The sequence below is a fragment of the Cyclopterus lumpus genome, chromosome 12 (genome assembly GCF_009769545.1).
Source record: "Cyclopterus lumpus isolate fCycLum1 chromosome 12, fCycLum1.pri, whole genome shotgun sequence".
Lineage (NCBI taxonomy): Eukaryota > Metazoa > Chordata > Actinopteri > Perciformes > Cyclopteridae > Cyclopterus > Cyclopterus lumpus.
This window is the reverse complement of record NC_046977.1, coordinates 10,611,140-10,629,863: the sequence shown is the minus strand read 5'-3', so window position 1 is coordinate 10,629,863 and position 18,724 is coordinate 10,611,140. Positions and strand designations below refer to the sequence as shown.

The 18,724-nt window shown below is 39.5% G+C and overlaps 2 protein-coding genes across 2 annotated transcripts; one reads left to right on the top strand and one right to left on the bottom strand.

Moving 5' to 3' along the window:
• The first annotated feature begins 6,611 nt into the window (after positions 1-6,611).
• LOC117740332 (prosaposin) lies at positions 6,612-10,352 on the top strand. Its single transcript, XM_034546669.1, has 10 exons — positions 6,612-6,781; positions 6,896-6,954; positions 7,672-7,746; positions 8,568-8,693; positions 8,777-8,890; positions 8,982-9,062; positions 9,230-9,413; positions 9,630-9,688; positions 9,776-9,835; positions 9,915-10,352. The coding sequence occupies exons 1-9, from the start codon at positions 6,727-6,729 to the stop codon at positions 9,824-9,826; spliced, it is 804 nt and encodes a 267-aa protein (XP_034402560.1). The 5' UTR covers positions 6,612-6,726; the 3' UTR covers positions 9,827-9,835; positions 9,915-10,352.
• A 417-nt stretch (positions 10,353-10,769) lies between these two features.
• On the bottom strand, positions 10,770-18,462 carry mat2aa (methionine adenosyltransferase II, alpha a). The gene is made up of 9 exons (XM_034546668.1): positions 18,133-18,462; positions 16,354-16,431; positions 15,804-15,926; positions 15,297-15,409; positions 15,017-15,160; positions 14,212-14,430; positions 13,825-14,007; positions 13,179-13,312; positions 10,770-13,087 (listed from the first exon to the last, which is right to left on the bottom strand). Exons 1-9 carry the CDS (start codon positions 18,443-18,445, stop codon positions 12,985-12,987), a joined length of 1,410 nt encoding a protein of 469 aa, XP_034402559.1. The 5' UTR covers positions 18,446-18,462; the 3' UTR covers positions 10,770-12,984.
• Between the last annotated feature and the right edge of the window lie 262 nt (positions 18,463-18,724).

The following is an 18,724-nucleotide window of genomic DNA, read 5'->3' as shown; positions in this document are numbered from 1 at the left end:
AATAAATATGTCTCTTGTTAAAGTTTCTTGTGAAGTATATTTACTTTTTTTGACATTCTTCTTCCCTTCTTGGAAGAAATCATACACACTGTAATTGTTTTTGATATTATTTGACATAACTGGACCCAGTCCTTTCACACTGGGAAACTAGTTTTTAGCCCAGTTTTCTGTAATGTGTTTTTACACAATTTTCTTGCTTTATTGATAGCCGTAGATGTACGTCATAAATAGATATCCAGCATTTGGATGGTTTTATTTGTGCCACTTAACTTAACTTTTGTTAACTGATGTTGCCATGTTGTGGCGGTTGGCCTTCCGTGTTACCACACGGAAACTGAAGAACTTGAGAAACTGATTGAAAAGGGGAAGGAATATACACTTGTTTCTATTAATGCACATTACAAATAAGAGGTGAACCATCTGAAGCCTCTGAATGAAACAATTGTCCCCCAATTTGTCAGGTGGAAGTTTGGAATTCACACCAGTGCAGCAGTATGCTACTGAGCATCACAGGTAAATAAGTAATAGGTTTCATGTGTGAGCCACGGTGGAGCAATGAGGAAAAAGAAAGATAGATATACAGTAAAATATTAGCTTACCTTGAAAGTGTGTATGGGTGTGTGTGGGTTGGGAGCCTTGTGGCTGCTGTAGATTAAAAAACAAATCACAGAGTCCAGACAATGACTAACTGATTGATGACTAACTGAGCCATTGATAACATGAATAACAAGGTTTTGAGAGTATTACATAATGTACTATTTGAGTCCAAAACAGACTATAGGATATTTTGGGATTTTGGAGTGTTGAAATGATTTAAGTAAAAAGAAAAAAATTCAATTTGTACACTTACAAAAATATATATATAGATGCAAAGCTTTGACCTACAAGGTCTTTGTCAGGCGTACGTTACAGATCTCACACGGTGGACAACCTCTGCTGCTGTACCCGACTGCGGGGCTGTGCACACAGACTTCTTTTTTTAAAGAAAGTTTTAAAACAAATTTGTTATGGATTCATTTGCAACAGTGGGCATTATTGAAAAGTTGACAAAGAGGTTGTAGAGATATCTTAAACAAACACACATCACACATCATGCTAGAGCCTCATTGACTACAACTGATTGACAGTACTTTACTGTCATATTTAAAGGAAATGTAGGATGAACTTTTTATGAACAAGAAAGAATTTTCAAAATCACTTTTCGTTTTCATCAATTTCAATGAGAGTTCGGTTTGCCTCCTTGTTAACACAGTACAGGGTCACTTTTCTGTCAGCACATCTTTGTGTTTGCAACATCCACAGGACAGTTGCATTACTCGTCTTCAGTTCCCTCTTTGAAGGATGTCATAAATAACAGAAACCAACAGCAATGGCTGAAACATTGTTACTCAACCTCAAGGTTCAGCAAGAAATCACATTTCTCTAGTGAATTGGTTAATGAAAATGCCAGGTTTTGAACATTTGGTGAGCTGGAGCTTTAATAACGCCTCATAGTTATGTTATTTTTAAGTGTAATTCCCCATGGTCCAGGAAGTAGAGCGGTTTTGGACAATGCATGAGTCATTCTTGCAAGTTCAACTAACAATTACTTGGTTTAAAAATTGTCCGACATAATAAGGAAGCATTGTACTTGGAACCAGAGATAATAAATGCAAGGTGTATTCCTCCAGACTGATGAAGCAAAAAGAAGTTTCCAACATCTTATCTTATTTGTGACTAGACTCCAATCAATTTCCTGATACCCGATGCATATTAAGCTAGAAAAGAACTGCGGGATTATGTGTCTGTCCTTCTATGTGCAAAGCTGAGGCCTAATGAACATAGACACAATTTGCACAAATTAATATGAAATAGTACTAAAAAACATCAGTTCTTTAGCAATCATCCATAGACAAAGACAAACTTGGCAATAAAAGAGCAAAGAAAAATGCAGCTTTCTCGTACAATAGACTTCCTGTCTGAGTTCCAGTTACCACGGTGAAAGACAAAATTATTGAGGTTAGCAAATATGAGCATCAGCTTGCACGAACAGCCGAGCTGTGTTTCGGTTCTTAGAATACATGTATTTGTTCTTACAACTAGGAACTCTTTACTGTATTTTATTGTGTGTAAGTTTACCAGAGCATTAATAAATATTTAGGTCTGTTATGCCATTAAATAAACAGTAGTCGATGAATGTCGTGAGAAAAGCCCATTTGAGGAACACAAGGTCACATTGTTTTTTCACATTTTTAAATCAGTTCAGAGAGCAATTCACCCATTTGTGCATTCACATGTTGACATGTTTAGCATTTACACTCCAAAATGCTTCATTACGTTCACATGTTTGTAAATAAATAAACTGATATTTAGGTTGTGGTCATGATTGTTGTTGTTACAATCAAATACAGATATTTCCTTGCCATAATTTCATTTATCCATGTGACTAAGCCAAGCGCTGAAGTTACTGGGTTATATTTTCTTTTGCCCTTTTTGATCTGAATGAAAAGTTTAGGAAGATGGCCAACAGAGCTCGGCAAATGTGGAAAGAGTTTTATTTCCTGGTGGATGAGCAATTAATCATCGTTTAGGGAATCAAAATCTGCTGAAATGTCAATTTATTTTTAACATCAAGGCAACTCACCTATTAATTCTGAGCATTGATAGCACAGGGATATTGCATATGAGTCTGCAAGTCAGCCTCATTACTGCATCAGCTCTAATTTGTCAAATGAGGTTAATATATTTTGTGGATTGTTAACAGTCGAAAACAGCACAGACCAAACGGCTCCAGCATCTTCATGTTGCAGGTGAAACACACTCAGCAAAGAAAAGCCTAGAATTCACCCGCAGCTCTTCTTAAACCTGCAGCAATGTGCAGACTGTCATCAAACTGGACTGGTCTGCCAACACGGACGCAATCTACAAGAAAGGGCAGAGCCGGCTGTACTTTCTGAGGAGGCTGCGTTCATTCAACGTCTGCAGCAAACTCCTCGGGATGTTTTACCAGTCTGTCGTCGCCAGCGTCCTCTTCTACGCGGTGGTGTGCTGGGGAGGAAACACTAAGAAGAAGGTTGCAGGGCGACTGGATAGGCTGGTGAAGAAAGCTGGCTCTGTGGTTGGTGCTGAACTGGAGTACATCACTGCAGTCTCCGACAAAAGGACCCTCTCCAAACTGCTCCCCATCATGGACAATGAAAGCCATGAAACCATCACTCAACAGAAGAGTCTGATCAGCTGGAGACTGCGCTCGCTGCCATGCAGAACTGATAGACTGTGTAAATCATTCATCCCCAGAGCCATACAACTGTACAATAAATACAATCTGTCAATCAAAGGTACCTCACTAGAAAACCTCAGTTGACAGGCAGTTCACTAGGAACAATGTTTACTGGCTATGTTAGCCTTTTGCACAGCCCCCAACTTACTTACTTACTCACTGTTTACACTGACACTTTTTTTTCACTGACTACTGGCTATGTTGGCCCTCTGCACAACGCCCCAACAATCTTTTTAAATAGTTTAATAGTGTGTATGTGTATATTTGTTTGTGTGTTGTTTGGAGCCACTTGGATCCTGAATTTCCCTTAGGGGATCAATAAAGTACTTATCTATCTATCTATCTATCAAAGAGATTTTACAAGCAACGATGACGAGAACAAAAAGCAGGAAGAAACAACATTTTGCAACGCTGTCATAGAATCCCGCCGCACGATAACCATTGTGACGTCAAATACTTTGAACATTCAACAGCACACGAACAATGCGAAAAACACTCAGTCTCTGTCAGCATCTCTGGTTTTTACTTCCCTTAAAGTGTGTTACAGGCCGCTTATCTAACTACAGGAAGTACAATTCTACGTTGTTAATGTGCACAAATAGTCAACATAGTGACCTCAAGTTGGTGCATGTCCCTGTATAGTATACCATTTCAGAGATGCACAATTCTGGTACAGAGATATGAATTACTGGAAGAACACACTTGTTCTACCATAAACTACTGGTCATAAAGATAAGCAAAGAGACATATTCCGGGAACCATCCAAAGCAAGTAAATGGTTCTAAGGCACTAATATACGTACAGTCAATCAAGGGCACTTGAGCTACAACTAATCCTTTTGAAGAAGTGACTTTACACAGCAAAACATATGAAGTACTTATTCATTCCTGCTAAATCTATGGGGCTTATTGAAAGGATATTATGATGTTATGTGTTAGTGGAAACCATGTTAAACTTTTGTGATTGACACAAAATACATTGAACTGCAGAATAATATTCCAGCGAATATTTATTTTGTGTAGTTAGGCTGCGACCATTTGAGGCTATACCATTCATTCCGTCCAATAAATCTATAAGACGGATGACAGATAAATGAAGATGCTTTGTCATTCTCAGACCTTCACCATGTGGACAACAAACACTAAGTTTCGCCTGAGGGTGGCGCAAGAAAAGCAGACAAGTTGATAACGCTTCAAAAAACGGGTATAGGCCCAAAGATTGTCAAATAATCTAATTATTTGTTTTTGTCAAATGAGTTTTTAATAACAACATTTTTGATGAAAAAAGCTGCGTAATATTATCTCAGTTTGCATTTCTCTGCTTTTTATGTGTTTGTACCATCACCCTTAATGTTTCTGTGTAAATATAGTATGCCAGGCTGAACACTCACAGGCTTTCTTCTTCTTCTTTAACGTCACCTTGTTATGAATTGTGGGTAATTCCCTTGGGCAAAGTCTGCAGAAATGTGGACTCATGGGAACTGTGCATAAAGTGCTAAAATGTGTGTGGAATACCTCTGGCACAGTGGGACAGCCCTAAACCCTCACGGACTTTGTGGGATTTGCACCTCCAAGTCTGAGTCCATGAGTGTGGAGATTCGGATTGACCCTCCGCTGTTCACTTAGTGTTGCTCTATGTTGTCAGACAGATTGTGAAAATACAAGCTGAAATATATACTTTACTCAACCATATCAACCTGCACTTTGAGGCTGAATGCTAATATGCAAAAATTATCATCTCAACATGCAGTTAGCATAACACATATGTTCACATGTTAACATGCTCACTTGTATTCAATAAATTGAATAGCTGTTGAGATATTTCAGTCCAGACCAAAGTGGTAGAATGACCAGCAGACCGACCAACAGGTATTCCCATCCCTAAAACATGATCACTGTGTTTATAGAATCCATCCATTATCTTTAACCGTTTATACTGTTCAGGGTCGTGAGGAGCTGGAGCTGAAGGGCTGACACTTGGAGACAGACAACCACTCACACCTACGGGCAATACGAGTCATCAATGAACCTGAGCTGCAAGTCTTTGGACTGTGGGAGGAAGCCGGAGAACCGGGAGGGAACCCACGCTGCCACAAGGAGAACATGCTCGCCACCACACCACCGTGCAGCCCGTTTATACTGCAGCATCTTTCATATTATTTTAATAGCAACGTGTTTTTGTTTCTTGAAAAATTAAGCTATTGCAGTAAAAAGTGTTGCACATTGTCGGGGCTTTAAATGTACAAATAAACCATAATAGCAGCAGAATTTGTGAAACCAATATCAACATATCAGCTTTTAAGTTGTTAGCGATGTTGTTTATACATCCAGCAGAGAGAGACATTTTCATTCATTTGCTCTTTTAGCTCTGTTTTGGGTCCAACTCTTAAAGGAAATATCTGAATCTTTAGCTGCTCAATGCACCACTATGCTCACCTGCTTATCTCCAACTGTCTGTTCCAAACCCAACGTCCACACTCACGGACTCACTTTGAGGCACGCTCTTGCAAAGTTCATGAGGGTCAGAGGAATGTGTGATATTGTGATATTGGGCTCTATAAAATAAACTGAATTGAATTGAATGTAAAGATTGTCTATGTTACACCTGGTTTATTCATCAACCGTTTCTTTTCATTTAGCTTATTAAAGCTCTTTCAACTAAAATCCGAAAAGAGATTATTTGACAATGACCTCTCGTCTGGATAGGCAAGAGCCTAGATTCAAATTAGGCAGTCAAAAAAAGGCCGTTTTTTTGGCATTTTTATCATCCATTTATTGCAATTAATTCACAGCAAAACTTGGCCCTGATTGAGGTCACAGTAGAAACCCAGAGTACAGCTTCAAGACGGGCATCACGAAGCCTGGACCTGAACTTGCATTTCTTAAAGTTCATAGTCGAGAAAGGCTCCTCACATAGATACTGTATGTGCTTCCAGTGAGGCACATGACCCGACTGGACACTTTTGTCAGCTCAGAGAAGGATGGAGGTCATTCTAGTTACCGCTGCAAAGGAGGTTGTGTTATCAGTTTGATTTGTCTGATTGTCCTGAGATACATTTCATTGATTGTTTATTGTGGAGTGGCAAATATGAGACAGGAAAAACAAAACAACTAAAAATATCTCAGAATTCACAGTTTAAATTAACCAAAATGTAGGTGACACAATGCAGCCACTGCATATTTTGAATATAACGACAGTACATCTGTAATCAAACATCAGAATCTTTAAAATAAAGAATGTCAGGTTTTTGCACCTTGAGGAACTGAAAATGAAGCTTGACTAATATTAGCTTAGTGAGGTATCGAGAATAAAAAAAGGTTCCGCTGTGCTGAAAACAAATCGTATCACATTATCAACCCCCCAATCAGAACCTGGCTGTGGTCTTTCAGATATAAGCTTCAGGACGCTCACAGCTCCCCGTACAGATCTCAGGAGGGAGGACATTCAACTGAAAGCCTGAACATAACATGATGGCTTTGCTCAAGATGGCTTTGCTTCTCTTCGCTGGTCTTCAAGGCTGTGGTGAGAATATAATTAATTATACTAGGATTATGAATTATAAAAAGTGAATAATAAAAAGTAAAGTGATGAGACATTACAATGAAGATTATTCTTAATGAATATTTCCCTCTGCAGCTCTGACTTCGGCTTTCAACGTCGATGGTTTGCAACGTTTTCCAGATGCCCTGAGAGCTGTAAGTTCACCATTTTTATTTATTGTTATGTTTTGCATGCGAAACATGAATAACAAAATACATATTTTATGATGCACAGCTTCAAAGTATAATGTGTATATACCTTATCCCACCGATTAACAACATACTGGACATGACTTACCAAACAACAGATATACCATTAATTCCTAGAAATAGTCTATGAAATAATTTTGTATATTGTGTGCTAAAAGTGTGTGTTATAATGCATTCAACACCCTATTTTACAGGGGTGGAGGAATTATTCAGATCTTCTACTTCAGTAAAAGTACCCAACCAGCATTACAATACTGCATGACAGTGAAAGTATACATAATTAAAAATCCTACTTCAGTAAAAAGTATTATCATCAAAATGTATTTAAAGTATCAACGTAAAAGTAAATGCAAGTATATATTATAAATACATAAATATAAATATATGGCATATTGGTTCAAAGATAGATAGGAGTTCAACTGTCACAGTGAGAACTGAGATTCTTCAGTTTAGCTCAGTTCCACTCGAAGAATATTTAAAGTACAAACTTTCACATGTTGTTTTCACAGTTTCACTTCTTAATCGAGAAGAACTAGTGCAGCCACATCTTCCTCATGAAATACAATATACATCACATCTTGTGCATGCAACAACAACCAAGTGTGTGTAAGTGATTCAATCAGTTACTTTATTTTCATTATGTGACTTTTTCTTTATAATCAGACTGGGGACATCTGCCAGGACTGCACCCAAATATTCGAACTCCTTGCTGACCTGTTTTCCAACGCTGAGCTCCAAGTGAGTATCAATAGTGGCAGAAAAATATTCCAGATGACTAATATTAGCTCACTGATAGTATTAATGATATTGTGTATGTTTATACTGTGTCTGAATAGCTTTCATAAATAAAAAAACACAACAAGATTGGCTTCTTTTATCAGTTGAAGCAATTCTTCACATTCAGAGATGCAAATGATTTATTATCAGTGTTGCATTTAATGAAAGTCAAGCATGCACAATAAAGTAAAGGTCCCCTTTTCTTTTTGGCACAAAGCCAAATTCTATTTTTAAAAAAGTTGAAATTAAATTTCACAGGCAGTTTCTGTTTCTCACTTGACTTCAAGGATCCTCTTTCCTCCGAGCTTCATCAGGTCTGTGGTGAATCACTTCCGAGTCCAAAGAGGCCGTCAGTTGGGATTGCATCGCTGCGATTAGAAAAGAAATGATCTGAAAAAGAAGTCTCAGTTCTGTTATTATACCAAGTAACATTTTATTTAGACATTGTACTATATCTATCTTATTATCTGTTTAATGTGTTGCTACTTCAACAGGTGGCGTAAATCTCCATTACAAACCATGCGATTTAAGCAAAGAAAACAGACTCATTAAAGAACAATTCATGTAATTTTAGCAGGAAAAAATTTATTTAATTACAAAAGAAATGTATTAAGTTATCAATAATAGCACTTAAACTGTTCACTCACTCCTCTGACATAGGTTGGAAGAGGGATCCGAAAATTAAAAGCCATGTTTAGATTTATCTCAATAACACTAATATAATACAGTATTGTCCTGAGGTTTAAAGAACACACACCACCTCATTTAGCGTTTCATTTTAGAAAAAGATGATGGATGGCATTGAAAGTCTGTGTGGCCACCTGCCCGGACCAGCGACTGCTGCACGCTGCAAAGAAGAGGTGGAGAAGATGCTTCCACTGGTCATCAACTTCATTGCTGGTTTCGCAGTAAGTTTCATGCTGAATTAATATTCTTAGTTGAGTTAAATGAGTTAAATAAATAACAAAGTATCACATCTCTTTCTCTGCAGAAACCAGCAGAGGTCTGCAAAGTCATCGGATTCTGTGGCTCCTGTGACAAGCAGGAGAAGATGCTCAGTTATTTTGTCAAGGAGGCCCTTCAGGTTGCTGCAAAAAGGGAACATGTCAGTAAAGTACAAGTTTGAGAAACACATTTGAAAGTAATAATAATATATACACATGCGTTTTACTCCCTCTGCTCTTTGAATCCATCAGGTGCAGCCCGCCATACTGTGCTCCTTCTGTGTTTTTCTGATCCGGAGTTTGGAGGACATGCTCCCTAAAGGAAGTACTGAGGTGTGTAATGCTCATGCAATGAAGTAAGACACACACGCACACAAACACACACAGCCTCCCTTTGTCCTGCACAGCCAGACACGCATGTAGACACCCAAATGCCTCCAGACAGCGCTGGCGACGGTTCGGGTGACACAATGCACCTTTCTCTCCGACCCGTTCTGCAGAAGGCCGTGATCAAGCTGCTGGAGGAGATTTGTCGTATTTTGCCTTCCTCCTACCGAGATCAGTGCGAGGCCGTGATTGGCAGGTTCAGCAAGACGGTGCTGGATGCAATCCTGAGCTATGCCACCCCTCAGGTCGTCTGCGCTCTCATCCAGCTGTGCCAGGAGCAGGAGGCTCCTCTTGTAGGTCAGTCTGCCTCCTTCAGCGACGTGTGCAGGGCTTCATCTTCAAACGACTTCATCCATGCGAAGATGCGTTTCCATCCATTTTTTTAGAAGCAGCAAATGATTACTTGATAAAAGGATGATTCATCAGTTATCAAAAAGAACTGATCCGCTGTCTTTCAACAAATCAATTAACATTATAATGCCCCTGTTTGTTTGTTTGTTTTAACCCTCTCAGACCCATGCACTTTGGCAACCTACAGGTGCAGAGACGTGACTAATGCCCTCAAATGTGGAGTAAGTAAAAGACCATCACGCAGTAAACTTGGTTAGCTTCTGAATGCTAAGCAGTGATGATGTTTGCACTTTTTCCACTTCATGCAGACTTTGTTTTACTGCCAGAAATTTGCCTGGAAGCCTCTCAACACACTTTAAAATGTTACGGTAGGTAGAATCTTATGACATCTTCGTTAAAACTAGAACAGACAACGCCACATAAAATGTCTCCAAATTTCTCTTTCAGGGTGGACCCAAAAACACGAGTCAAACTCAGTGTCCCAATGATGCATCAACGCCAAACTGCAAATATTAAATCATACTGCGTGACACCTGTGGCATTGCTTTCCAATTTGATATCTTACTACATTTTTGGATTTTGCTTAGTATATACCGTCTGCATTGAGTGAAGAAAACCAGGACTTAGTTAAAATATCATGACAAAAAGATTATTTTAACTTCTGTAGTAAACAGTATGTGGATCAGATATGAACATTTTTTTGGTATAAAAGATGAGAATTTTCCATTTTAAACTTAAAAGGTTGCAGAGCTTCATCCACTTTTAAGTTTCTTCCTGTACTTTGTCAGATTATCTCAGAAGAATTATCTGACTCAATAGTTAAATAAACATCACTGAATCAGTCTTGTCTTCTACCAATAAAGCAGCATTTAAAATATTTCTCTATATTAATGCGTCATACACTGGCATGCCAATAAGAGTTTCACATCAGCAACCTGTTTGTTGTTGGTCTTAATCCTAAACCTGGTGATGGCAAAGGTCCAGCCTCCATGGTAATGTTTCTGAACTTTAGTATTTGTTTTAACGTAAAGTAGTAATTATATATATATATATATATATATATATATATATATATATATATGCTGTGGTCATCTTTAGATATTTTACTTCACGTTTTACCATTTCTGTTTCCATCTACAACATTTTGTCATTTGTTGTTGGCCAGAACCTCCTTATACAGATGTTTTAAATAATTAACGTTTATAAAGGTTTAGTAAGGTTGGCTTCAATGTACACTGAGACCTGAACATGAAATCACTTGAATCTGCTTTATGATACAAAATAAATATCCAAACACCCAGCCAATGAGCACAGGGAAGAGTGCAGTTTATTTTTCCAAGGTTTTGAGAGAGAAACGCCACAAATCAGACTCCTCAGTATGAATTATTGAAGAGGGAGAGTTAGCAACCTCAGGGTAGACACATGGGGAGGATTCAACAGGCACTTTTTCACATTCAGCAGCCACACTAACAGACTTACTAATAGTTTTTAAAAAATGATTCAAAAGAAATAAAATAAACCTACAAACCCCCCCACAGGAGACCATGTAAACAGGCTGGTTTCTCTGTACAACACCAACCAATCATTGGTGTCTGTGGATGAGCAGGAGGATGCAAACATATTGTAAAAAAGATCTTTGGGAGGTTGAGCCATCTCACCAGACGACCACTCAGACAGATTACTTAAAATGCTCTCAGCACCACTCTAAGGGATCCTATCGGAGCTTTCTCTGAAGCACACTCAAGCTGAGTGCACAGCAGCCAAGCTCAAGACGAGATATCCGTGTTATGGAGTAGAAAAAAGAAAATCAGAATCTCAGTATTATATGCGAGGACACAGTGCCACCTAGCTACACAATGAAGACATTTTTAGACACACAGCTCAGACAACGTACCAACCGGTGATTTTAAGATGAATACTAACCTAACTCAGTCTTACAGCTGGCTTAGGCTTAACTCTGCAACTATATTGTGAGGATACAGGTTGAGGAGAAGGGAAACGGGGGAAGCATATAATGAGTGTTCAAAACATCATATCTGACCAGAGTCCCTGGCACATATCTTTTCTCTCTTTATCTGGATTTCCTCAAAGAACAACGGCAGGGACAATCTTGACAAATCAGGATGGTTTCAAACTAGTCAGGAAATATGAGACTTGTACCATCCTTTGGGTACAGTGTAAAGACTGCTTTTAAAAACTACTAAAAAGTAAATAAAATTAAAAAAAAATACAAAAAAGAAAAGCTGCAAGCTCAACACTCATTTTGGAACTCCTAAACATTGATCACCAAAATAGAGACCTCTTCACTTTTGGTAACAATTGGTGCAATTCCAGTGGAAGATTCCAAATCCACAAACATAAGGGAATATGTTACCCTTATGTTTGTGAATCATTTCTCACGGTCCCACTTCCTCATGTGTACAAAACTAACTCTGCTGGGAAGACGAGAGCAGTAATACGATGTTGTACATTCACTACGCTAACTGTGGCTCTTGGTCGGTCTTTGGCTCTACTCTTCATGTTCTTCTGTGCCAATGCTCCACGAGGTACTGGTTCCTTGATTTGTTTTGAGTCCTATGCCCTGACCAATTGGTTATCCTGACCCCCCCCCCCACAACTACTCGAGGTCTATGCCCAACTTGAACTAATCCTCGCTCTCTAAGCCTAAACCAGCTTCACACGGCAGGTCTTGCCAATAAGAGCAGTGGGATAATGTGCAACTGAGAGGAAAACAGCTTTTAGATTTACACATCACTCAGTTGTCCCTCAAACTATTAGGTCTCACAAACAGTCGAACACCATTCTCTAAATGAAAGTATGATTCAGCCATGGGAGGAATGCAGCCCCTACCCAGAGGTGACTGAGTCGAGTTTCTCTGTAGCTACACCCAGAGTCAGTCTCGGGTAGGGGGAAGGGAGTACTGCATCGTGTCTATATCTTGGTCAGTAGAACATTGACACGTTTAACATCATATGGAACATTCATGACAAAATAATTTTTTAAAAATGGAGTGACTTCATTGCACAGCCCAACATAACCACAAGGTCATTAGCAGCTTCTGACTTCTCTGTAAAACGTCAGAAAAAAATGGCCTGAAGGGACAGCGCAAATAAGGAAATGAGCAGGTTGTGTATAAATTGAGAAGTGTTTGACCCTTTTTGTTCTATCAAAATGTCAAAAACAGAGGTTAAGGGTGTCAAGGGAACGGCGCTGATGTTTTTGCAATGCTAGACTGCCATTAACCCAACGAAGTTAGGCAAAATGGGAAATAACATGTTGCCATTAAAAAAAAAGAAGCAGCATAGGATTCCCACCACTGATCCGTTATACAACTAAACTTCAGTGAGATTCTAAATTTAAAAAGATGAGGAATACCAGAAGTGTTGTTTTATGAAGTAGAGGCTGTGGTGGCTGTGTGTGTGAGCAGGAAGAGGGGGGAGGAGGAGAAAGGAGGGAAGTAGACATACAGGTGTATCTGTAGTGCACCTAAGGCCCGCTCAAAGATAGGAGGAGGGGGTCAGTATTTCAGCACTTTGGGCACCTCCCATGAAAAGAAGTCACGGCCAAAGTGACCATAAGCTGCTGTGCGCTGGTAGATTGGCTTCTTCAGGTCAAGATCCCTAAGACAAAAATAAAATAGAATTTATAAAAACCTGAATTCATCCTAACTGCATGTTAGCTCAAATCTATAAATTAGACACCACAGGATACCTCACGATGACTCCTGGACGGAGGTCAAAGTTCTTCTGCACAATTTCCAGCAGCTCCTTCTCGCTCCTCTGGGAGGTCCCAAAGTGGAAGATAGAGATGGAGAGTGGATGCGCAATTCCAATAGCATAGGATACCTGAAACAGATTATGCGCACATTACAAATCTTTCTGAATCAGGAGAGACATTTTAGAAACTAGCAAACATAATAATTGCTTGATAGCCCAGTTTAAGGCATTGTTATTCTGTTTATTTAATGTTGTGTTAATGGCGAAATTATTGTTATTGCATTTTTTCATACTGATAAATTGATATCTGCCTTAAAATTCAGTATCAGTTGGGCTCTAGAGGAACCCTGACAAATATACACATGGATGGTGGGGTTTTTAAAAATAAAAAGCTACTAACAGGACAGAGGAAACAAACAGTTTGTTTACTTAATACAAATCTATAGAGCAGATTTAAATAAAAAATTTTTTTTTTAAAGTGGAATCTGTCCGACAACCGGATGGAGTGCGAGCGACTGTCAGCAGAGTGCAGTCGCTGCTCTGTGTGTACGAAACTAACAACTTTTAGACAGATGCCTTCGAGGGTTGAGTTTTTATAAAACAAAGATTTGGGGCAACATTGTGATTTATTGTACACTCACCTGGACCAACACACGCTTGCAGAGCCCAGCTTTCACCAGGGATTTGGCCACCCAGCGGGCAGCATAGGCAGCAGAGCGATCTACTTTTGTGTAGTCCTTCCCAGAAAAGGCTCCGCCTCCATGGGCACCCCAGCCACCGTAAGTATCAACAATGATCTTACGCCCGGTCAGACCAGCATCACCCTGCGAGAGAAACACAGGACTTTGAGGTTCATGATCATTTAAGACAAATTATTTCTGATTCACATGATTATGTTAATTTTGACCGACACATTTATGGACAGCATTTTTCGTCTTGTGAATGTACATGTGGCAATTCCACTTATCTTGGTGTGACTATGCAGAAGAATTAAAGAGGTACACAGTTTTAAAACGTTCTTGTCTCACCTGCGGTCCTCCAATGACAAAGCGTCCACTGGGCTGCAGGTGGTATACGGTTTCCTCATCAAGGTAGCCACTGGGAACCACCGCTTTCACCACCTGCTCCTTCAGACATTTGCGCATCTCATCCAAACATATGGCCTCGTCGTGCTGCACTGAGACCACAATGGTGTGGACACGCAACGGCACCATGGCTCCTTGATCCTGTCTGTACTGAATTGTCACCTGAGGGGAAAAACAAGAATAAAATATAATTTTTAAAAAAAGGTGGAAGAAATGACAGTCTAATGCTCTTTACATTTGTGTTTACCTCCACAGGGGAACAGCCTAACACATTGTAATGTCCAAAATGATGTTTATGTTTATTTAAAATCCTTCTAAAAACAACTCCAAGCCTTAGAGTTGCAACATATTTGATGCTAGGAGGTATTTCTCAGTTTCATTTAGTTTTAAAAGGAACGGATTTGGTTTTTGAACTTAAAAAGTCAGATAAAACCAGACATCACTCTGAACATGCAAATTGGCATTTATCATTTTCTGACATCTTATAGCCTATAAAATAAAATAAAAAGTATCAACCGATAATGAAAGTAGTCACTGACGCAGCTTATCTACAGTATTAGCAATCTGTCTCTGCACAATGTCTTTAAAAATGTATATTTGGAAAGAAAACACAGAAATGAAATATTCCAGGAGTCAAATTCCTTGACAGCGCACACATACTTTGCCAATAAAGGTAATTCTGATTCAGTGTTTTGTAAGTAAAGTCGATGGACTGTGTGGAAGTGGAGGCACCATTTCCTTGTCCTACCTGAGTTTTGGAATCGGGTCGGAGCCACGGCAATGTTCCATTTCGGCGCAATTCAGCCATCTTGGCATTGAGTTTGTGAGCCAGGACAATGGTGAGGGGCATACACTCCTCCGTCTCATCAGTGGCATATCCGAACATGAGACCCTGTGAGAGGTGCCGTCACAAATCCCAGGATGAAAAGGTCAAAATAAAATCAAGAACTTGGTTACCGCCACATTTCTGGCTATAGTTACCCAGCTGGGGATCAAACACAAACAGGAATTTATATGAACACTCCGACCTGGTCACCAGCTCCCACATCCTCCTCTTTTCGATCCAGGTGAACACCCTGAGCAATGTCGGGGGACTGCTGCTCCAAAGCCACCAACACATTGCAGGTCTTGTAGTCAAAGCCTGTAGAACAAGACAAGTGAACCTCAGTAACCAGTTTCACCTGTTAATCCTCACCACTCACTTACACCCTAAAGGTTACTCAAATGTATATTTACTTTTCAGTCTTTACAATGTATAATGACAGTAAGCTCTTGGTAATTGACTCTACTTTGAATAACGCAATCCGGGATCATTCTCGCTGGATATTCTGACAATTCTGCGACCACTGCCACTACTTCCCTAGAACTGATTAAAACACTTTGGAAGATTTAATGCAATGCTATGTGTAAATCTTGATGTTCCTTGACACAAAATGTAATCATTGCACAAAGCGATATAGTTTGTAGCGAGATGCTTTAACTGCATAAATCTCAAAATGAACTACACTAACCGCTTCAAAGTTTTATCACTGTACCTTTGGAGGAGTCATCATAACCTATGTGTTTGATTGTGTCCCTGACAATCTTCTGGTAGTCAACATTGGCCCTGGAGGTGATCTCGCCCGCCAGCAGGATCATCCCCGTCTTAGCAACAGTCTCTGAGGACACAGTGTTATGCAGTGTGAGGGATGAGGGTAAGACTAAGATTAATAGATTATTAAGAACACAGAGGTTAAATGGAATTTAGGAAGCATCAATTATCAAAGTTGCTGGTTATTCATTGTCTTTAAATTGATTAATAGGGAAATTGTTGCAGCTCTATCACTAAAATCATAAGCTTTTGTTGCATGATGTCCAACACAACATGAAACAACTCACCTGCAGTATACGGGGCGAACAACTAACTGTTCCACTTAAGGGCTTTGAGCTCTCATTGATATGGTGGCATGGCTATCGCTGGTTAAACAGGTCGTCATGGGAAAAGGTGCCGTATCTAAAAGCCTTCAGTATTCAGGTGTGCACATCATAGTAATTTCAAAACATTCCTCTATGAAATCAGAGTTGCTGAGCTTTCTGAAGACTTACCACATGCTACTTTGGCATCAGGGTCTTGTCTGAGATGTGCATCCAACACGGCATCACTGATTTGGTCACAAATCTTATCTGTGGATTAACACAAGAAGACACGTGTTGTTAAATATGCATTTACATTTGGCAAACAGATTATTCACCAGGCTGAGTTTCACTCCACTAAAAATATACACATTTAGAATTAGTTTACACTAATGGAGGTTTTATGTTGGTGCCAGGAGAGACAAATACACTATTCTTAAAAAGAACATTTATTAATGATAATAAGTCATGATAATAAATATGGAAAGAATTCTCGTTCAACCAGTCGAGAAAATTCTTCCATATTTATGCTGATCCGTCCCACTGTAAAAGCCGTTCTAGTGGAACAGGACACATAATAATAATAATAATAATAATAATAATAATAATAATAATAATAAGAAGAAGAAGAAGAATTTATATAGCGCTTTTCTAGACACTCATAATAATAAATAGAAGCGTATAACTAGTGGAGATCTCTTCAGACACTTTTATTGTTCTGCAACTAGGCAGTATCTAAATGTGTCACACACACTCAGTTGAGCAGAAGCCCCTTCAGTTCCTATATTTAGGACTACTGACTGATTTAATGCAATAGAGCTGCCCACAGTGTACAACAAGCTGCTAAAAAGTTATGCACTTAAAATGTATGTTACACTTTATTAGTGTTATTTATCATGCTAAAAACAGTCTACCTAAGCCCTGTAATAACTCTTAACGAGATATATATATATATATATATATATATATATATATATATATATATATATATATATATATATATAGTGTGAAAATCGTTACTTTGTTGCAACATACTTTAAAATAGGCATATGGTTTGGATTTTTATTTTGTAAGCATTTTTAGCATAATACAGAGGACAATAAAGCATCTCATATATTTGTATTCTGTTTTTACAGTCCAAAGAAACATTTATTTCTGACCGCACAACAAAACACTTGATGCGTCACATCTATCACAGGTGATATTGAAGTGACACAACGTCGTATGTTAGCGCAAGCAGCTACACGGACTTGACTTAAGGAGAACATTAGAAACTAAACACGAGACACGTTGGCCGCGTTTACGGTTTCGTGCCGTTTGCTTTCGGAGACAAAAACCTCGTGTAGTGAGTTCATGGAGGACAGCAGCGTGGCGCTACATGTGAGTGACAGGGACCAACAGACCCGACGGTACCCGAACGACCGGTGTTACGGTTTAACAGGCGACCATGTTAACTGAATACAGTATTTAATGTTTCAATACAGTGTCAAACCTTGTCAAACATAGTGTACATATAATATAACAATTAAACAATGCGGCAATCACGAGGACAGCTACATGTTGTCTTTCTATTCTCAACAGCTGTCGCAACAACGAAAACGACTGAAAGTCGCCAGTTAACAGGGTCGCCTGTTAAACCATAACACCTGCTAGCTTGAACGGTTAGCAGCAGTGTTGTTAGCATGCAGCCGCTTTAAGCCGCACTTAACGTCCACAGTTTAAACATGAACGACTCCCCAGCCCAAGAACACTACGCAGTTCTTCTCGTTAGTGTGGCTGGTCCGACTCACACGTAGCTGTAAAACTTTCCCACCGAGTGGGTCTACTTTACACCGGCTGACAGCGGAGAGGGCGGACCGCTGACACGCAACTACACGCGGAGCGAACAGAAACTTATCGTGACCTTGTTTCAGAGGCTAACAGGCTCTTTGCTACGCAGAGGGGACGTGCAGGTACACAGTACAGACTCACCTGGGTGTCCCTCTCCGACGGACTCAGACGTGAAGAGGAAGCAGTCGTCATCGATGAGCGAGTTGTTATGGAAACCGTTCTGATGTCCGTTCATTTTAGCCAACGCGCGCACAGTTAGCTGACAAGCTAGCCGTCCAGATACACGGGGAGAAGGAACTGGACCGGATTTTTCAGCCTTCACCTGGGTCTCCTGCTCACGCGCACTGTGTGTGTGTGAGTAGTTGTGGGTCAGAGTGCAGAGGGGGACTGGACAGCTGTTCAGCTTCTTCGAGTTGTTTCTGTGCAGCCAATGTTGTTGCTGAGCACACGCCATGTGGTGCAGATGGGCGTCGCTCTAATTAAGGAAATCAAACTTGGCTATAAGCAACCTGCGACATTACTCATTATTCCAGCACTCTTTGCTCTCTGCTCCATACTTTTTACAAATACCATATTCAATATTATTTTATGTATTATTATTATTTATTATTATTATTATTATTATTAAGAGGCGTGAACAGGTGCAAGTATCAAGTGTTGCCCTTGTTTGAATAATTTATTGGAGCCTGAAGGCAAGGACAAATATCAATTACATGCTTTACATTGACAAAGA

Coding starts and splice junctions, on each gene's coding strand:
- LOC117740332 (XM_034546669.1), top strand. CDS start 6,727: ATGATGGCTTTGCTCAAGATGGCTTTGCTTCTCTTCGCTGGTCTTCAA. Junction 8,694..8,776: donor ACTTCATTGCTGGTTTCGCA/GTAAGTTTCATG, acceptor CTTTCTCTGCAG/AAACCAGCAGAGGTCTGCAA. Junction 8,891..8,981: donor TTGCTGCAAAAAGGGAACAT/GTCAGTAAAGTA, acceptor TGAATCCATCAG/GTGCAGCCCGCCATACTGTG.
- mat2aa (XM_034546668.1), bottom strand. CDS start 18,445: ATGGCGTGTGCTCAGCAACAACATTGGCTGCACAGAAACAACTCGAAG. Junction 15,161..15,296: donor ATGTGGGAGCTGGTGACCAG/GTCGGAGTGTTC, acceptor CACCTCTCACAG/GGTCTCATGTTCGGATATGC. Junction 14,008..14,211: donor TTGTCATTGGAGGACCGCAG/GTGAGACAAGAA, acceptor TTTCTCTCGCAG/GGTGATGCTGGTCTGACCGG.